At 43.1% G+C, this 15,570-nt stretch overlaps 1 protein-coding gene and 1 pseudogene across 1 annotated transcript; one reads left to right on the top strand and one right to left on the bottom strand.

Annotated features, from left to right (window-relative positions):
• The first annotated feature begins 310 nt into the window (after positions 1-310).
• Positions 311-683, top strand: LOC119624223 (high mobility group nucleosome-binding domain-containing protein 3 pseudogene; annotated as a pseudogene).
• Positions 684-6,798: 6,115 nt separating this feature from the next.
• On the bottom strand, positions 6,799-9,899 carry CRNN (cornulin). Its single transcript, XM_007977138.3, has 2 exons — positions 9,749-9,899; positions 6,799-8,613 (listed from the first exon to the last, which is right to left on the bottom strand). Exons 1-2 carry the CDS (start codon positions 9,884-9,886, stop codon positions 7,087-7,089), a joined length of 1,665 nt encoding a protein of 554 aa, XP_007975329.3. The 5' UTR covers positions 9,887-9,899; the 3' UTR covers positions 6,799-7,086.
• Positions 9,900-15,570: the final 5,671 nt, after the last annotated feature.

Raw genomic sequence — 15,570 nt, 5'->3', positions numbered from 1 at the left:
ACTAGGGGACAGCAGCACAGTATACTTGCTGTCTAGGCAGACTGGGAAGTTACCTGGTGAAAGAGATTTTCTGGGCCTTTGAAGTGAGGCTTCAGCCCTGAGTGTCCCTGAGGACAGGGCCATTTTACACACTACAACCAATCCAATGTGACTGGGACTTATGAGTTCTGCAAGAGCCAACAAAAATATTTGAATCAAACATAAATAGATAGGGACTATGCTGTGCCCTGTGCGTGAGCCGCTGCAGTGGCAGAGGCAGCATCCAGAGGCAGCGCCAGCAGTTCCACCCCATTGCTTTACTTTTTGCTGCGCTGACATAGCCACTATGCAGAAGAGAAAGTCTTCAGAGAATACAGAGAGCAAAGATGGCTCCAAAGTAACTAAACAGGAGCCCACAAGATGGTCTCCCAGATGGTCAGTAAAACCTCCTCCACCAAAACCTGCACCCAAACAAAGAAAAACATCTGCTGAGAAAGAACCTGGAGCAAAGGTTAGCAGAGGTGCTAAAGGGAAGAAAGGAAAAGCAGGAAGCTGGAAAGGAAGGTACTGCACCATCTGAAAATGATGAAACTAAAGCTGAAGAGGCACAGAAAACTGAATCTGTAGTTAACCAGGGAGAATAAATTGCCATGAAAAACTGGGATTAATTTTATGTATCTCTTGGGTCAACTTTTAAAAACTGTTTCTACTATTTTCTAAATGTTAATTTTTTAGGACTCTACTAGTTGGCACGCAAAAATATGTAAGGATCAACATTTTACCCTCTCATAATCATGCTTTTTGGAAATTTCCATCATCCTCAAGTAAAATAAATATCAGTTGAATATTGAAAGCTGGGTGTAAGATGGATTCAGCATTCCACGCACTTGCTTTAAAATTTAGTGCTGTGTATACTGTGGTGTTTTTACTGTGCATATTTGAGTTTTTCATGCAGTTTTTCTAGAGCAATAATCAGTGGTGCTTTTGAACCTAGGTTTTACGTGATTTTAATAAAACATGAATAGTTATGACCACCTGCTGACAATTCGTGGTTTAAAATAAAAGATTTTCTTATCTACAAAAATAAAATAAAATAAAATAAAATAAATAGATGTCTTTCCATAGGTATACCTGTGTGTCAGATCCAAAATAAATGTGCAAAGGAAATCTATAAACATTTAAATTTAAATGTCTAGATATAAAGCTTTGTGAATCTCATTTATTTTTAAATTTAGTATTAATAAAAAATTCTTACCTGTTAAGCAATTTTAATATATATATATTTTCAAAAATGTGCTTTGCAACTTCTTTGCAACTGCAAAAATCTTCTTTGCAACTGCAAAGAAGTCATAGCTAAAATAAGGCAAAGGTACAACTTATGTCCTAATTCCAAAAACAACACTATAAAATTTTTTTTCAAAAAATTTTCAGCAAAAATTGTGTTTAAGTGGTCTGTGTGTACATTTCAATGTGTTTGATATGATTTGGAAGGATGATTTCTCTATCCTTTGAAGAAAATAGAGTCTGTCTTAGAAAGTGTAAACATACTTCATTCCCATCAAGTCTCTGTATTTCCACAAATTTTCCCTCTTGTCTCTAAAACAGCATGCACATTTTTTGAAAGAAGCCTTTATGTGCAAACTTTAAAAGTCAAGGATGGGCGGTAAGTCCCTACAGGAGACGGAGGGGGTGGGCCTGAGATGGAGCCGCCTAGTTGCCTTGAATGTTATGTGAGTGCCTTATGGTCACAGGGATTTAGGGCCCCTCTCTTAGGCCTCTGGGCTCTGAACTGCTTTGAGAGAACATCCTTTCTGAGTCATAGACACATTTGCCAAACCCTAACTGTTGAAAGGAATGGTCACTCATAACCTTCCTATTCCTGCAAGGTCCTCGGAACATGGATGCTGAGATGGTGTCTTCTCCATATTTTCATGTCCAGACTTCCTGTTAAGGCTGGAGGTGAGAAGTAGAAGGACCACTTTCTATGGCTTCCTCCCCAGCCCCTTTGGATGGATCTTCATACACTCTGGTGCCCTTTCTTCTCTGTGAGGTTTGACTTGACACTGAGTTGACGGTCCGAGGACCTGGGTTTAGTTCTATCTCTACCTCTTTCTTTCTAACTGCATAACTTTTGACAACACTAAAGAAACTCCATTTTGTTATTTGCTATGAGCTTGATTATGTTTATGTTTCCATAGTCACATGTCTGTGTAGGGATTATGTTAATTTATGTAGGTGATAGGAAAGATTAGGACATCCAATTCCTTTAACAAATAATTATTGAATGCTAGGCACTACTTCAGACACCAAAGAAACAGCAGGAACAAAACAGGCACATGTGGTATTGCTGAATTGTACCAAATTCCTCTCCATTGAGGCTGTCTCATTTTGCATTCCCACCAGAAGGTGTGAAAATGCTTGCTTCTCCCCGGCCTCATCATCATCTCTTCTCAAACTTGCAAATTTTTGTCAAGCTGATAGTGAGAATCATATCTCAGTATACTTTTGGTTTATGCTTCTGGTATTACAAACAACTTTAGCATCTTTTCATATATTTAAGCATCATTTGTATATTTTGTGAACTATCTGTTTATATCTTTTGCCTATTCTTATTTTGTGTGTTTGTGCCTTCTTACCCCACCTTTTTCACTCTTTTCAAAATTAGGTTGGTTTTTCTACACGTTGATTCCTAAAAAAAAAAAAAAAAAAAAAAAAAAGGGGGGGGATTATTTATTCATTTACTTACTTATTTACTTGTTGACTGCTTTTCTGTTTTAGTTGTTAACTTATACTTTTATTAATTTTTATGGGGAATTCATGTAGCTGTGTTCTACAGATCCTTATATGTCTAGTTTAATTATCGTTTTCCAAAAATTCTACAATTTCATTTTATATTCAGTTCCTTTTATTCAAGAGTTTTAAAACAATGTGTGTGTGTGTTTACATACATGTTGTTAATTTCCAAAGACAACAACAACAACACAGGTTTGGCAAAAGCCATCACTATTACATGTTCCTTTAAGAATGCTATTTGTGACCAGGGACAATGGTTCATGCCTGTAATCCCAGCACTTTGGGAGGCTCAGGAAGGTGGATCACTTGAGCTCAGGAGTTTGAGACCAGCCTGGGAAACATGGCAAAAACCCCCCTCTACAAAAAATACAAATTAGCCAGGTGTGGTGGCAAGAGCCTGTAATCCCAGCTACTCGAGAGGCTGAGGCAGGAGAATTACTTGAACCTGGGAGCTGGAGGCAGCAGTGAGCTGAGATCATGCCACTGCACTCCAGCCTGGGTGACAGAGTGAGACCCTGTCTCAAAAAGAAAAGAAAGAGAGAGAGAGAAGAAGAGAGAGAGCAAGAGAGAGGCAGAAAGAGAGAGAGAGAAAGAAAGAAAGAAAGAGAGAAAGGAAGGAAGGAAGAGAGAGAGAGAAAGAAAGAAAGGAAGGAAGAAAAGAAAGAAAAGAAAAAGCAATAAATAAATTATTATTACTATTATTATTATTATTATTATTATTATTATTGAGACAGGGTCTCCATCTGTCATCTAGGCTGGAATGCAATGGCACAATCTCAGCTCACTGCAACCTCTGCCTCCTGGGATCAAGTGATCATCCTTCCTTAGCCTCCTGAGTATCTGGGACTACAGGCATGTGCCACCATGCCCAGCTAATTTTTGTATTTTTCTTTTTGTTGAAATGGGATCTCATTATGTTGCCCAGGCTGGTCTTGAACTCCTGAGCTCAAACAATCTGTCTGCCTCAGCCTCCCAAAGTGCTGGGATTACAGGCGTGAGCCACGACACCTGGGCCTATTTCTAGTTTTGAGTAATGCGTTGAAGTTTTCTTTGTGACCTGATATTGAATATTTCACGTGTAGAAGGTAGAGTTTTTTCTTGTTAGGTTAATACATTGCTGGACTGTACGTCTGTAGAGTTCTTTGTATTTTATTGAATGCACTGTTTCTTCTCTACACTTACTGTCTTGAGCTGAGAGAAATGATTAAAGTGCCCTGTTATTACTATGTTATTTTCTTTAAGTTTTTCCTTGTATCTCTTATAGTTTCTGCATCATCAGAGTTGTGCTACATTATTGAATGCATAGATATTAAAAACCATTACATCTTCATTGTGAAATTATAGCATTTGGCATTTTAAAGCATCCTTCTTAGTCTTATTTAATGCTTTTTGATCTAATCTGGGATCAACATTATGACTACTGATTTCTAAATTTTGTTTTAACCTGCATTTTCCTGATATATATTAACTCAACCACCTCGTTTACAAATTGTTTTCTGACTCTCTTTGATTTGCATACCTCCTGTAAGGACCATAGACTTGTATAGAGCTAATAATGCAACTTGTTCGTCTGGTAGTGAGTTAAGCTCTTGACATTATTATTATAAATATGTTTGACCTCAGTCTATCACACTCTTTTATGTCCTATTTATGAAAATATATATCTTTTACATAAATAACATCATCCACTCTGTTGTCTGTGTTATTTGCTTTTTTCTAGAATGTCTTTTGGTGTTGAGGAAGGTTCGTATTTGTGTTGTCATCTTATAGTATATCTTTATGTAATATGTATTTTGTATTCCCCCTTTGCTTTAATAAATGGCATATTCACCTCCTACTCTAAGTAATAATGAAATTTTCTGGAAATTTTCACTTTACCTTCCTTCTTCTTTCCTCAGTATTTAATGTGAAGTGATATCCTTTTACTCCCAGTTTTTCCTTGTAAGCATATGCTTATATTAAGACAATCAGGGAGCTCATTCTACTTTCTGTATGCTTTCTCTTTCACCCTTCATTTTTTTGTTAGCTGTATTGTATTTAAATTTTCAGTACATATAACATGGAATGCTATTCTGTCACCTTTATCCATATTATGTAGTCTTAGTTCTACGGTGAAATATATTTAAATGTGCATCATCAGATTGTATGCCAAACAGTTCTATGATTCAGGGTTTAGTGTGTATGTATGTGTGCTGATTCTCTAGTAGATTCCCAGAACGGGCTTATGGGAGCAATATTCCCTGAGTCTTTGCATTTTCTTTGCTGTTTTTCTTTGGCCTTTGTACTTACAAGCCAATGTGAATCGATATAAAATCAACTTGTCCTCAGAAGAACAACCTTGCCTTTCACACATTTACCCTTTACTACTCTGGCTCCAGCTCTAGATTTTTGTTTGGTATATTAGTTTTCTATCACTCCTGTAACAGTTTACCATAAACTTAATGACTTAAAATGACAAAAATTTTATTGTCTTACAGCCCTGAAGGTCAGGAGTCTAAAATCGAGGTGGCAGAAGAGCTATGTTACTTTTGAAGGCTCTAGAAGAAAATGTCTTGCCTTTTCCAGATTCTATTCTCCACATATTCTTTGGCTCATAGCACATGGCCACAGCCACTGGTTTCATCACCACACTTCCTTTTATTGACTTTGATCCTCTTATCTCACTCTCGTAAGGAACCTTGTGATTATATTGGACTCACCCAGATAATCCAGAATAACCTCATCCTGTCCCATCTCAAGATTTCTAACTAAATCACATCTGTGAAGTCCCATTTTGCCATATAAGGTGACATATTCACAGGTTTCCGAGATTAGGTCGTGGACGTCTTTGGAGGTTGTTATTTAGCCTACATTTTGTTTTTGTTTGGCTGTTGTTTATTCCACATTTTGTTTTTTCCTTAGCGATTTCCCTTACCTCCTGTAAACCAATAACGCAGTGGAAAAAATGCTTTACGCAGGATCTAGTTATTTTGTCTTGGGAAATCTTTCAGAGTATCTAGTCTTCTCTACTGACAAAAGCACAAGACCCCCAGTAAATTTCTAAACAATATTAATTGGCTCCAAACTTTAGAACCAGCATCTGTAGGGTTAGGTTCATACATCTTTTTTTTTTGAGATGGAGTCTTGCTCTGTTGCCCAGGCTGGAGTGCAGTGGTGCGATCTCGGCTCACTACAACCTCCACCTCTGGGGTTCAGGAGATTCTCCTGCCTCAGCCTCCTGAGTAGCTAGGACTATAGGCACCCACCACCACGCTTGGCTAATTTTTGTATTTTTAGTAGAGACAGGGTTTCACCATGTTGGCCAGGCTGGTCTTGAACTTCTGGCCTCAGGTGATCCGCCCACCTTGGTCTCCCAAAGTGCTGGGATTACAGGCGTGAACCACTGTGCCTGGCCCTATAAATCTTTATTGTAAAAACTGTTCTTCTGGTCACTCTTATAATAAACCAGAATGGATAGTCTCTACCCCATGACATGGTTTATGTCCGGTGGGTGAGACAGCATGAGAGGTCAGAGCTGACAATGATGGGGAGGTAGGAAGGGAAGCACAAAATTCTGGCCCCTGGCTTAGTACCTGGTAACATGAGCCTTCTCGCTCTTTCCCTTCACAGTCACTGGGAACCTTCTTCCATTTCTTGGTAATCTTAAATCAGCTTTCCTGTGTGACCTTACAGGTAAATAGAGGTTTAACACTATAGAATTAGAGGTAGTGAAAGACCAAGAAGAATTTTGCCTATCTAATACTAATTGTCCTTTCAGGGCCATCATAAAGAAAGTACCTTTTCTATGAAACCTTAGCTGGTCCATCTCTGCCAAGTATTAAATATGATATATAGCAGGAATCTCATATAATATCTTCTCAACTAGTTGCTCTTCAAAGGTAGGGACTATGTCCAGTTCATCATCTCATAACTCTACAGCCCTTGGCCTGTAATGTCAACAGAAGGTGATTGAATGAGACACAGAGGCCAGTTGCGTAAGGTTTTATTGATGCATTAGGGTAGATTGGGCAATAGACAGATGTCAGAGATAAAAATAGTCCTGAAACCCCCACAAGATGAGGACAATTCAGTACAAAGGGGTGACTTGCTCTGCGTCTTCCTGCTCCTGAGAGGGTCTGTACTGCAAAGCAGGTAAGAGAGGAGTTTAGGGTAGAAAGCTCCTTGCAGAAATGATCTCATTGAGAAAGACCTAAAAGGGAAGCTGCGTAATAAAGAGTTGATGTCCAGGGATGCGCCCACTGGGCTGGCCATGCAGGACAAGCCAAACTCTCTTCAGCTGTCTTCTTCCAGTACTGGACATTGGAGTCGGGGGAGTCATGGCTTGTTGCTTCTCAAGTAGGAATACAGCTCCCTAGCTGTGATGCCTCGCTTCTCTTCTGGCTGGGCTGCATCCTGGCCCTGTGCTGAGGAAACACTGGTATGCAAGTTGCCCTGGTCCAGCCTGAAGATTGCTGTCTCCCTTGAGTGGTCATCAACCCATTCTTCACCAACCACAGTGGGCTGTATGTCTCCCTGCCCTTCTGTCACATTGTGCCTTGGGTGAGTGCTGCTCCACTCCTGCCTTCCTGACTCAGTGCTTGCCCCAGTCTGGGCCTGTCCTCCTGGTACTGTCTCTCTTGCCTCAGGGTTGCTCACTTGTATCCATTTTTGACCACTACCTGGCTGCGTCTGGGTCTGTCCCTGTTCTCCAGCCCCTCCGTGGCTTACAGTTTGGCTTCTATCCTGCTCCACAGTCTGGGTGTGTGTCCCTGCCTGTGTCTGAGCATGTTCTCCTGTCACAGCCTGGCTGATCTGGCTCCTGCCTTGACCGTGGATCTCAGTCCCTCTGTTCTGGTCATTGGTGGACCCCTGTGTCTGGGTGCTGGTGCTTTCTGTCTGGTGGCCGCTGTCCTGCTCCACGGTCTGGGTGGGTGTCTGGGTGTGTGTCCCTGCCTGTATCTGAGCATGTCCTGTCACAGCCTGGCTGGTCTGGCTCCTGCCTTGACCGTGGATCTCAGTCTCACTGTTCTGGCCATTGGTGGACCCCTGTGTCTGGGTGCTGGTGCTTCCTGTCTGGTGGCTGCTATCCTGCTCCACAGTCTGGGTGGGTGTCTGGGTGTGTGATCCTGCCTGTGCCTGAGCATGTCCTCCTGTCATAGCCTGGCTGGTCTGGCTCCTGCCTTGACCATGGATCTCAGTTCCTCTGTTCTGGTCATTGGTGGCCTCCTGTGTCTGGGTGCTGGTTCTTCCTGTCTGGTGGCTGCTGTCCTGCTCCACAGTCTGGGTGGCACCTGCCTGGGTCTGAGTTCCAGATCCAGTCACAGTCTCACTGGTCTGGTGGGCTCTGTCCTGTTCCCTGGTCTGTGGCTGTCTCTCTGGCCTCATCTCTGTGGTCTGATGCCTCTTGCCTTCTCCAGCTCTCTGGGTCTGCTCTGTGTGCCCAGAGCGTTGTATCTGTGGATTTGTTCTCTCCTGGCTCTGGGACTCAGCTTGCCTGTCATAGCTGCTGACCCATGCAGAGCCAGTGGCCTGACCCTGGGTCTGAGGCCCAGGCCTGCTCTGCCCTCTGGAAGGCTGCTCGCTCTGTCTATGGCTGCTCCCCTCATAATGCTGCCCTTTCCCTGCCCTTCCCACTTCAGTGCCACTTCTCTGTCCTTCACTCAGCTCCTGCCAGGCCCCAGAATGGAGGCTTCCAGACTCTTGAGAGCTGCAGGCTCCCTCAGGACTCTCGCTCAGTGTCTTGAAACAGGCCTGGGCGACTTTAAACACCAAGACCAGGAATTCCTTAAATTCCACAGTCCCTGTGTGGTCTTCATCCAGCAGACGCAGGACCTCGTCCACAGTGGCTGGATCGTGGGGTTTCTGAGGAGAAGATGAGGTGGAGTCAGCATCCCTCCCCTGAGGAGGACGTGGGCAGGCCCCTTCCACGCTGCTGCCAGCTTCCCCTGCCACAGACCTCACACTCCTCACACGTATGGCTAGAGCAGCAGCAAGACTTAGTTGCCTTTATTTTTTATTTTTTTAGTCCTGTCTCTCTCCCTCAAGTGTAGGGAGCGTTTTTTGTTTTGTAGCCACTTTTTGGCACAATTTCTGCGCTGCAGGAAAATTAGATAAAGGTTTATTGAAGAGTTAATAAATTATTGAATTCACAATGCCACTTTTTGGGCTCTCAGGTTGACTGTCTGAGCTGCCCCTGGCACTGAGGCCTTAGTCTCTTCAGCAGTCCCAGCACAAAGAGCAGCAGGTTGGGAACACAGCCCCATGGGAATTCTGTGCTCTCCTCATTGAGGCCCAGATGTTTTCCCACGATAAAGAGGGAGGGATGCAGTGGGCCTAAAGGGCTGCCCTGAGCATGTGGACGCAGCATACTTCTGTGCCCATACATCCTTGTCCCCAAGGCCATCATCATCCCAGTTGCTTTAGATGCAAACCAAAGACAGGAAAGTGCGTCAGGCCTTGATTCCGGTTTGTCAGGAGGGGTGGGGCCCCGAAGTCTCCCCCTAGCTTTTAACAACCTGCTCTTCAAAATTTCGTTTCTCATGTGATCAGTCTGCTAATATTTTTGAGTAATTGCTTTGTGCAAGCCCAGAGCTATGCTTCTAATGAATGCCTATGGATGGATGATTACATTTCAGATAGACGTGGGAAATATTTATGATATCAAATTTAAGAGGCAGCAGAAAGCAGCAATTATTTTCATTTTGAAATATTCCAAGGCTATGCTCCTCTCTGAGTTGTTCTTTTAGAGCCCCTTTACCTTGTCTTTAAGTTAGAGTTAATTAAAACCAAGGTTTTAATCTAAAGAGCCAGGACTTGCCAACTCCCATGACCATCTCTGGTTCTTTCACCTTTTTTTCTGCCTGCACAGTTGCCATCTGTCCTGGCAGGCCTGGGTTTATCTGCTGCCTCCTCAAATTCCCCAGGCAAGGCCTCTGCAGGCAAACGAGGTTTCACTTTCCTGCTATGTCCCTTCTCCACCCAGTTCAGCACACCGTACCACAATCACATCGGCAAACTCTTGCTCCAAGAGTCTTTTCAGCTCCCCGCGGGTGAGCGCTGTGCAGCTGCCCTCCGTCCTTGCGTAGCGCCTGAAGGCCTCGATGATCCCATTAATGTTTCTCAGTAACTGAGGCATCTTTGAAGTCAACCTGGACAAGATGAAAAATCCCCCTGGAGGCTCCATAATCAACCTCAGCTGTTTCCTTTAGAGCACGTCTGCTGCTAGGTCTTTCCTTGCATGTTCAGCTCTGTTTTTGATCTTCCTTTGTCCTTTCCTACGTAATACATCTTATGTGTGGGAAGGAGGAGCACACAGGATGGAGGCAGGTTCCTGACTCAGGATTAAATGCTGGCCCCACCACCTACATATGGTGTGAGCTGGGACAAGTTGCTTTGCCTCTCAATGCCTCAGTTTACTCATTGTAAATGAAGGTGATATTAGTACTCTATAGGATTATTGTGAAGATTTAAAGACATAATTCATAAAAAGCATTTGGCAGACGCCTGGCTTATATTAAGTGCTCCTTATTAAATATAATTATTATGCTGTTATACACATATACACACATATAATTTTTGTACACTTATATAATCACTCTACTGCTCACAAGGCACTTGCCTGTGCATCATCTCCTCTAATCCTTATTATTTCCACTTTTTTTAATAGGTGAGGAAACAGGCTCAGAGAAGTTAGGCCACACAATTTTTAAGGAGCAAAGAAATCCTAGAATCCATCTCTCCTTAACCCAAATGCAATGGGCTTTCTAGAATGTACCCTGTGGACAGGATTTATTTGCTCATCACAAGGTGTTAGGGTCCCACTGGGAACACCAAGAGAGGAAGTAAATACACGTGTCAGTCAACCCCTGTCTTGGGTGGGAGCCAAGCAGGAATTCCAGGGACACAGCCCTCCTTTCTTGTTTTTTTTCTGGGAAAGTGGGAAGAAGCTGGGCTACCACCTGCTGGGAATGCTCAGGAGGGGGAACCTTCTTTGGGTGGGAGGCCTTCCAGTTCTGAAGGCCCAAGTTTCTCTGAATGTCACTTCTGTCCACAGCCTTGGGACTTATCAGAAAAGTCAGCTTGCCCAACAGGCATGTGGCTCCATTAGGTCCAGATTTCTGGTGACCTACGAGTTGCTTCTTAATCAAAGGGAAAGCTTTTCTTTTTCATTAGCCAGAAGTCTGGAGGTAGGCTGAGGTGGGGCCTGGGTTTGGCTGCATGAACAAGAGGAAAAGAAACTTGAACATTCATTAAGCAGAAGCCTTGGAGAGACCCAAAGGAGATGGTATCAAAGACGACAAGTCTCAAATGCAAGGAGAGATGCAGCCTACAGCAGCTGGAAACCCAAAGCGAGGATGGGATGAGGCAGATATAGGTAGGAGAAGAAAGAGAAAAAAGGAAGGAAGGAGACTTGAGTTCTAGAAAAAGCAGACCAGTGTGGCCATGAGGACTCAGTAGGTTACAGCAAAAAGTGGGTTGTTCAGGAGAAACCCTTTCTCGGATCTGATAACCAACAATTTCAGGCAAACTTTTCATCAAGGTAAAAAACTGGGAATATTTTTCCTCAACATAGATGAAAAATATCTTTCTTTTTTTATAACCATGTAGCCGACTTTAACCACTGAACTTTAGATAATAAAAATAGTAAGATGACCTTTTAGTTACATTTTAGATTCCTTAGAATAAATCTACAAATATTTTGCCTAAATATCACGCTGGTGTAGGAGAGGGGAATCATGTAAGCTCCTTCATTCATGACACAGTTTGATCTTATTGTTCTAGGTTGGTATAAGTAAACTGATTCTGATCCCACAGTCTCTCAGCACTGTAAAGAAGCTTCCAGAGCCTTAGAAACAAGAAACCTTTGCTGATCCAGGAAGGCCCATGGGTGGCCCCATAGCAGCTGCCCACACAGTTTCCCAGTGACAGGAGCCAGTGCCAGGCCAGCCTCAGGGAGGAAGAGAAAGTTGGATTGCTTTAGGAGAGCATGTTTCCCAACGTTAGCGTTGGTTTGCCCAATGCCCACAGCTAGATCTGAAGGACGCATAGCCCATACCTGACAGCCCCAGTTTTATGAGCTCAGATCCCCAAGACACTGAGAATGAGAAAGAGGTTTCTTATGAGAGGACTTACCTAATGCCCAGGTGGGATGAAACAAGTGGCTGTTAAGTAGTGTGAGGAGTACCAGGTCAGTGTGATGAGAACCCTTTATAGGGGTTTTAACCAAGGCTCTTGTTTTAGACAGGATATCCTGCCCTATGGGAAGGCTTGATTCATCCAAGATTCAGCCCAGCCCAGCCCCACCTCCTCTTGTCTCTGTTTTACCTGCTCATGTGTGACTGCCTTGGTCTAATTAGCAGGCCCCTCCTACCACATTTGGTGCCTTCTGTAGCTGAGTCCTCTTGACAGGGAAGGTTCTTTCCATTGTGATGGGCTCAGCAGTGCTTGGCACAGGCTGGGGTCCTGGTGAACATTCTTTGTCTCCATGAGCCTACAAAGTCATGGGACTCTTCCCCCCACCCCACTTTTTTTTTGTTTTTGAGATGGAGTCCTCTCACCCAGGTGGAGTGCAGTGGTGCGATCTCAGCTCACTGCAACCTCCACCTCCCAGGTTCAAGCAATTCTCTGCCCCAGCCTCCTGAGTAGCTGGAATTACAGGTGTGAGCCACCACGCCCAGCTCATTTTTGTATTTTTAGTAGAGACAGGGTTTCACCATGTTGACCAGGCTGGTCTCAAACTCCTGACCTTGTGATTCACCTGCCTCTGTCTCCAAAGTGCTGAGATTACAGGCGTGAGCCACTGTGCCCAGCCACTCTTTCCTTTTTTAATATAAATGTTCAAGAATATATCTATTGAGGTTAACTTTTACAAAGTAGCCACTTTGAGAGGCCACACATGTTTTTGTGGTAATGTTACTCAGAACTGCTATTACTTAGAACATTTTTTGAATTCTTGTTTTGCAAGTGCCGTTCATACCTAGTGTATGAGACACAAGAAAGCCAGTTTAATCTCTTTAAAGTTGGGTCTCATTTTTAAATTAAAACAAAAAAAGTTAATACCTTCCCCACCGCATGCTATGGGTAGGTAGCATTTTGTAGCTGGTGAGAAAAAAGGCTTACCATGATCACGTGCAAACTCCTCATTGCAAGGACAGGAAACTCAATGGGCGGCTAATCAGCAAATATTTGTGGAAAGCTTGCTTCATTTCAGGCAGAGGGCTAAGGCCCTAGAAATAGAGTGTTGAATACAATGTCAGCAGTTTCAACTCTCATGAAGTCTATAGCCTGGCCATCCCAGGGGAAAGTCCCCAAGAGGTTAATAATAATGGTAATTGCCATTTCATTTCCTTTGATTTTAGTTCATTTTCATTACCATCTCATCTGATTTGATCTCCCTAGTAATCCCCTGAGGTGGTATGGCTAAGCCCAATTCATAATGAGAACACTGAGAAATCCTCAGAGAAGTAGCCACTCAGGGAAGAAGAGACGGTGCTGGACTAGAGCCCCTCAGACTCCAGGCCCGTGTTCTCTGTTGCACCATGCTGCCGTTTATTCTTCTCTCATTGAGTTTTGGCACTTTATAAACATCACACGTATCCTCAATGCATGAAGAACCATTCCTGAGGAGGAAGTTTTCTGAGCTCTGAAGCCAAGTCCCAAAGAGGGCTCTTGAGTGGCACTTTGCAGATAATATATACTGTATAGCTTCCTGAGTGACTCTGGAAGGGAAAACCATCTTTACCATCCTCACTTATAGATCAGCATGCAGCAGACAGGAAAGGGACCAACAGGCTGGGAAGGCATGGTAAGGGCCTTGGTTGCAGAGACTCGTGTATTGAGGGCAGCCCCGTAGCAACAGCACAGCCTCCAGCACATCCCCTCAGGGCACAGAGCACTGGGGAGCTCCAGACTGCAGGAGGGCAGGATGCAGGCTTTGTGTTTGGAAAGATCTATCTACATGGGGACGGGTTGGCACTAGTCCTGGGGTGAAGGTGGGATAGGCATGCTGGTCAGGGAAAAGCAGAGTAGGGGCCTCAACCTTTGGGAGCAAGATGGGGCTGAGGTTGCTTCTAGCTGATCGGAGTTAGAAGAGTTAGAAGAAGGCCAGTGTGAAAGGGTGAAGTTGGAGAACAAGAGGGAGAGCCGATTAGACCTTCTTCTGTGGGTGGTGGTTGAACTTTTTCTGAAGGGCTTAGAACTTCCAGAAACGTTTGGGAACTGAGCGAAAGTTAGGGAAGTAACAAGCCAGAGGCTGTATCTAGAAGATGAATGTGGGGTAGGTATTATTAACCCAATTTATAGATGAAGAAACCAAAGCACAGAGAATAAGTAAGTAAACTTAACTAAACTACCCAAGGTCACATATCTAGGAAGTTAGACCTGAATTTGAACTTAGGTCTGCCTGCCTCCAAAGCCTAATAGGTCTTTACATGTGCCTGGGGCAGGACTGAGCTATGGGGAGCTGGGGTACCATAGAAGTGGATGTTAAAGAACTGTATGTGTGTGTTGGGCCAGTGGTGGTGGGTTGAAGTGTGCAGGTGGGGCTGGGGGAGATGAGTTGGCAGAGCCGCGGGACTGAGCCTGTAATTGAGTGTGCAAGTTTCTTAGTTTGTAAAGTTTGTGAGGAGATGTTATAAGTTAGTGTGCAAGTTGTCAGAATAAAAAAGGAGTCATTTGTCTTCAAAGAAATCCTTGACAAATATAGAGCTAGGGAAGGCTGCGAAGAGAGAGTTCTCATGCTTGTACACCTGATAACAAAACTGTCACAAGAGACTGCAAAAACCACAACCTTGCACAAAGGCCATAATAGCCTTACACAACAAATGCTTCTGTGAGGACATCTGCCCAGTAACTCCCTGTCCAACGTCATACTAGCAACACCATTGTTATTGATCTTTGTAGCCAAGAATATGCATTTCAATACAATTATGTAATTTTCATCATTTTTCCTGTAAGAACTTTTGTTTTCCTTTACCTCCCTGAATATGCACGTAGTTTACTATGGCACATGTATTCCCATTGCAATGCCCTATTCTCAAATAAATAACTTTTTTTTTAAGAGAGCCTCTCTATGGTTATTACTTAAATTGACACTAGTGACTCTATTTAGTAGTTACATTTTACGGGTATGCTGGAGGACAGTGAGACCAGGTGCTGGATCAGAAACTCAGCAATGAAAACCCAGTTTTGCACTTTGATTCCTTCTTATACACTTACTCAACAATGTGTTGCTGACCTCTACTTGATTTATTTCTACAAGATACAAGCAGTATTTGCTACACTTAGTAGGCTACAAATTAAGATTTCTTTCCAGAAAACCAGCCCAATTGGGCAAACAGGCCCTACACACCAAAAACAGTTATTTTAAAATGAAAAGTAGAAATTTTTAGAATGTTAAATAAAAAATATGGTCAAATACCACAAGGTCTTGGGTAAAGCATCACTGCTCAGGAATATGAGTGATCAGGGTCTATGTCAGCAACACCTCCCTGCCTATGCTTGTTTTGGTTTGCTATAGTTTTATTTTACTTTATTTTATTTGCTAAGTGTCTACTATGTACAGACACTGTGCTAAAAGCTTACACATATCATTTTATTTAACTCTCACAACAACCCTATGGTAGCAAAGATATTATCCCAATTTCATAGATGAAGAAATTATCATTAACTAACTTAATTTTCTAAAAACAGAAAATAAACGGCAAAGGCAGGATTTGAACCCAAACCTGTTCAACTTCGGAGCCCAGCATCTTAATCACTCTGCTTTGCATCTTGGCTGAAGTTTCTTACCTGAAGTCTGGGAAATTCCCTTTGACTTAA

The sequence above is a fragment of the Chlorocebus sabaeus genome, chromosome 20 (genome assembly GCF_047675955.1).
Source record: "Chlorocebus sabaeus isolate Y175 chromosome 20, mChlSab1.0.hap1, whole genome shotgun sequence".
In the NCBI taxonomy this organism is placed as follows: domain Eukaryota; kingdom Metazoa; phylum Chordata; class Mammalia; order Primates; family Cercopithecidae; genus Chlorocebus; species Chlorocebus sabaeus.
This window is presented reverse-complemented; position numbering and strand designations above follow the sequence as displayed.

What these genes read in the sequence shown, in the direction of transcription:
- CRNN (XM_007977138.3), bottom strand. Translation starts at nt 9,886, where the DNA reads ATGCCTCAGTTACTGAGAAACATTAATGGGATCATCGAGGCCTTCAGG. An exon ending in AGTTTGCCGATGTGATTGTG is followed by an intron (nt 8,614 to 9,748) that starts GTACGGTGTGCT and finishes TCTTCTCCTCAG; the next exon opens with AAACCCCACGATCCAGCCAC.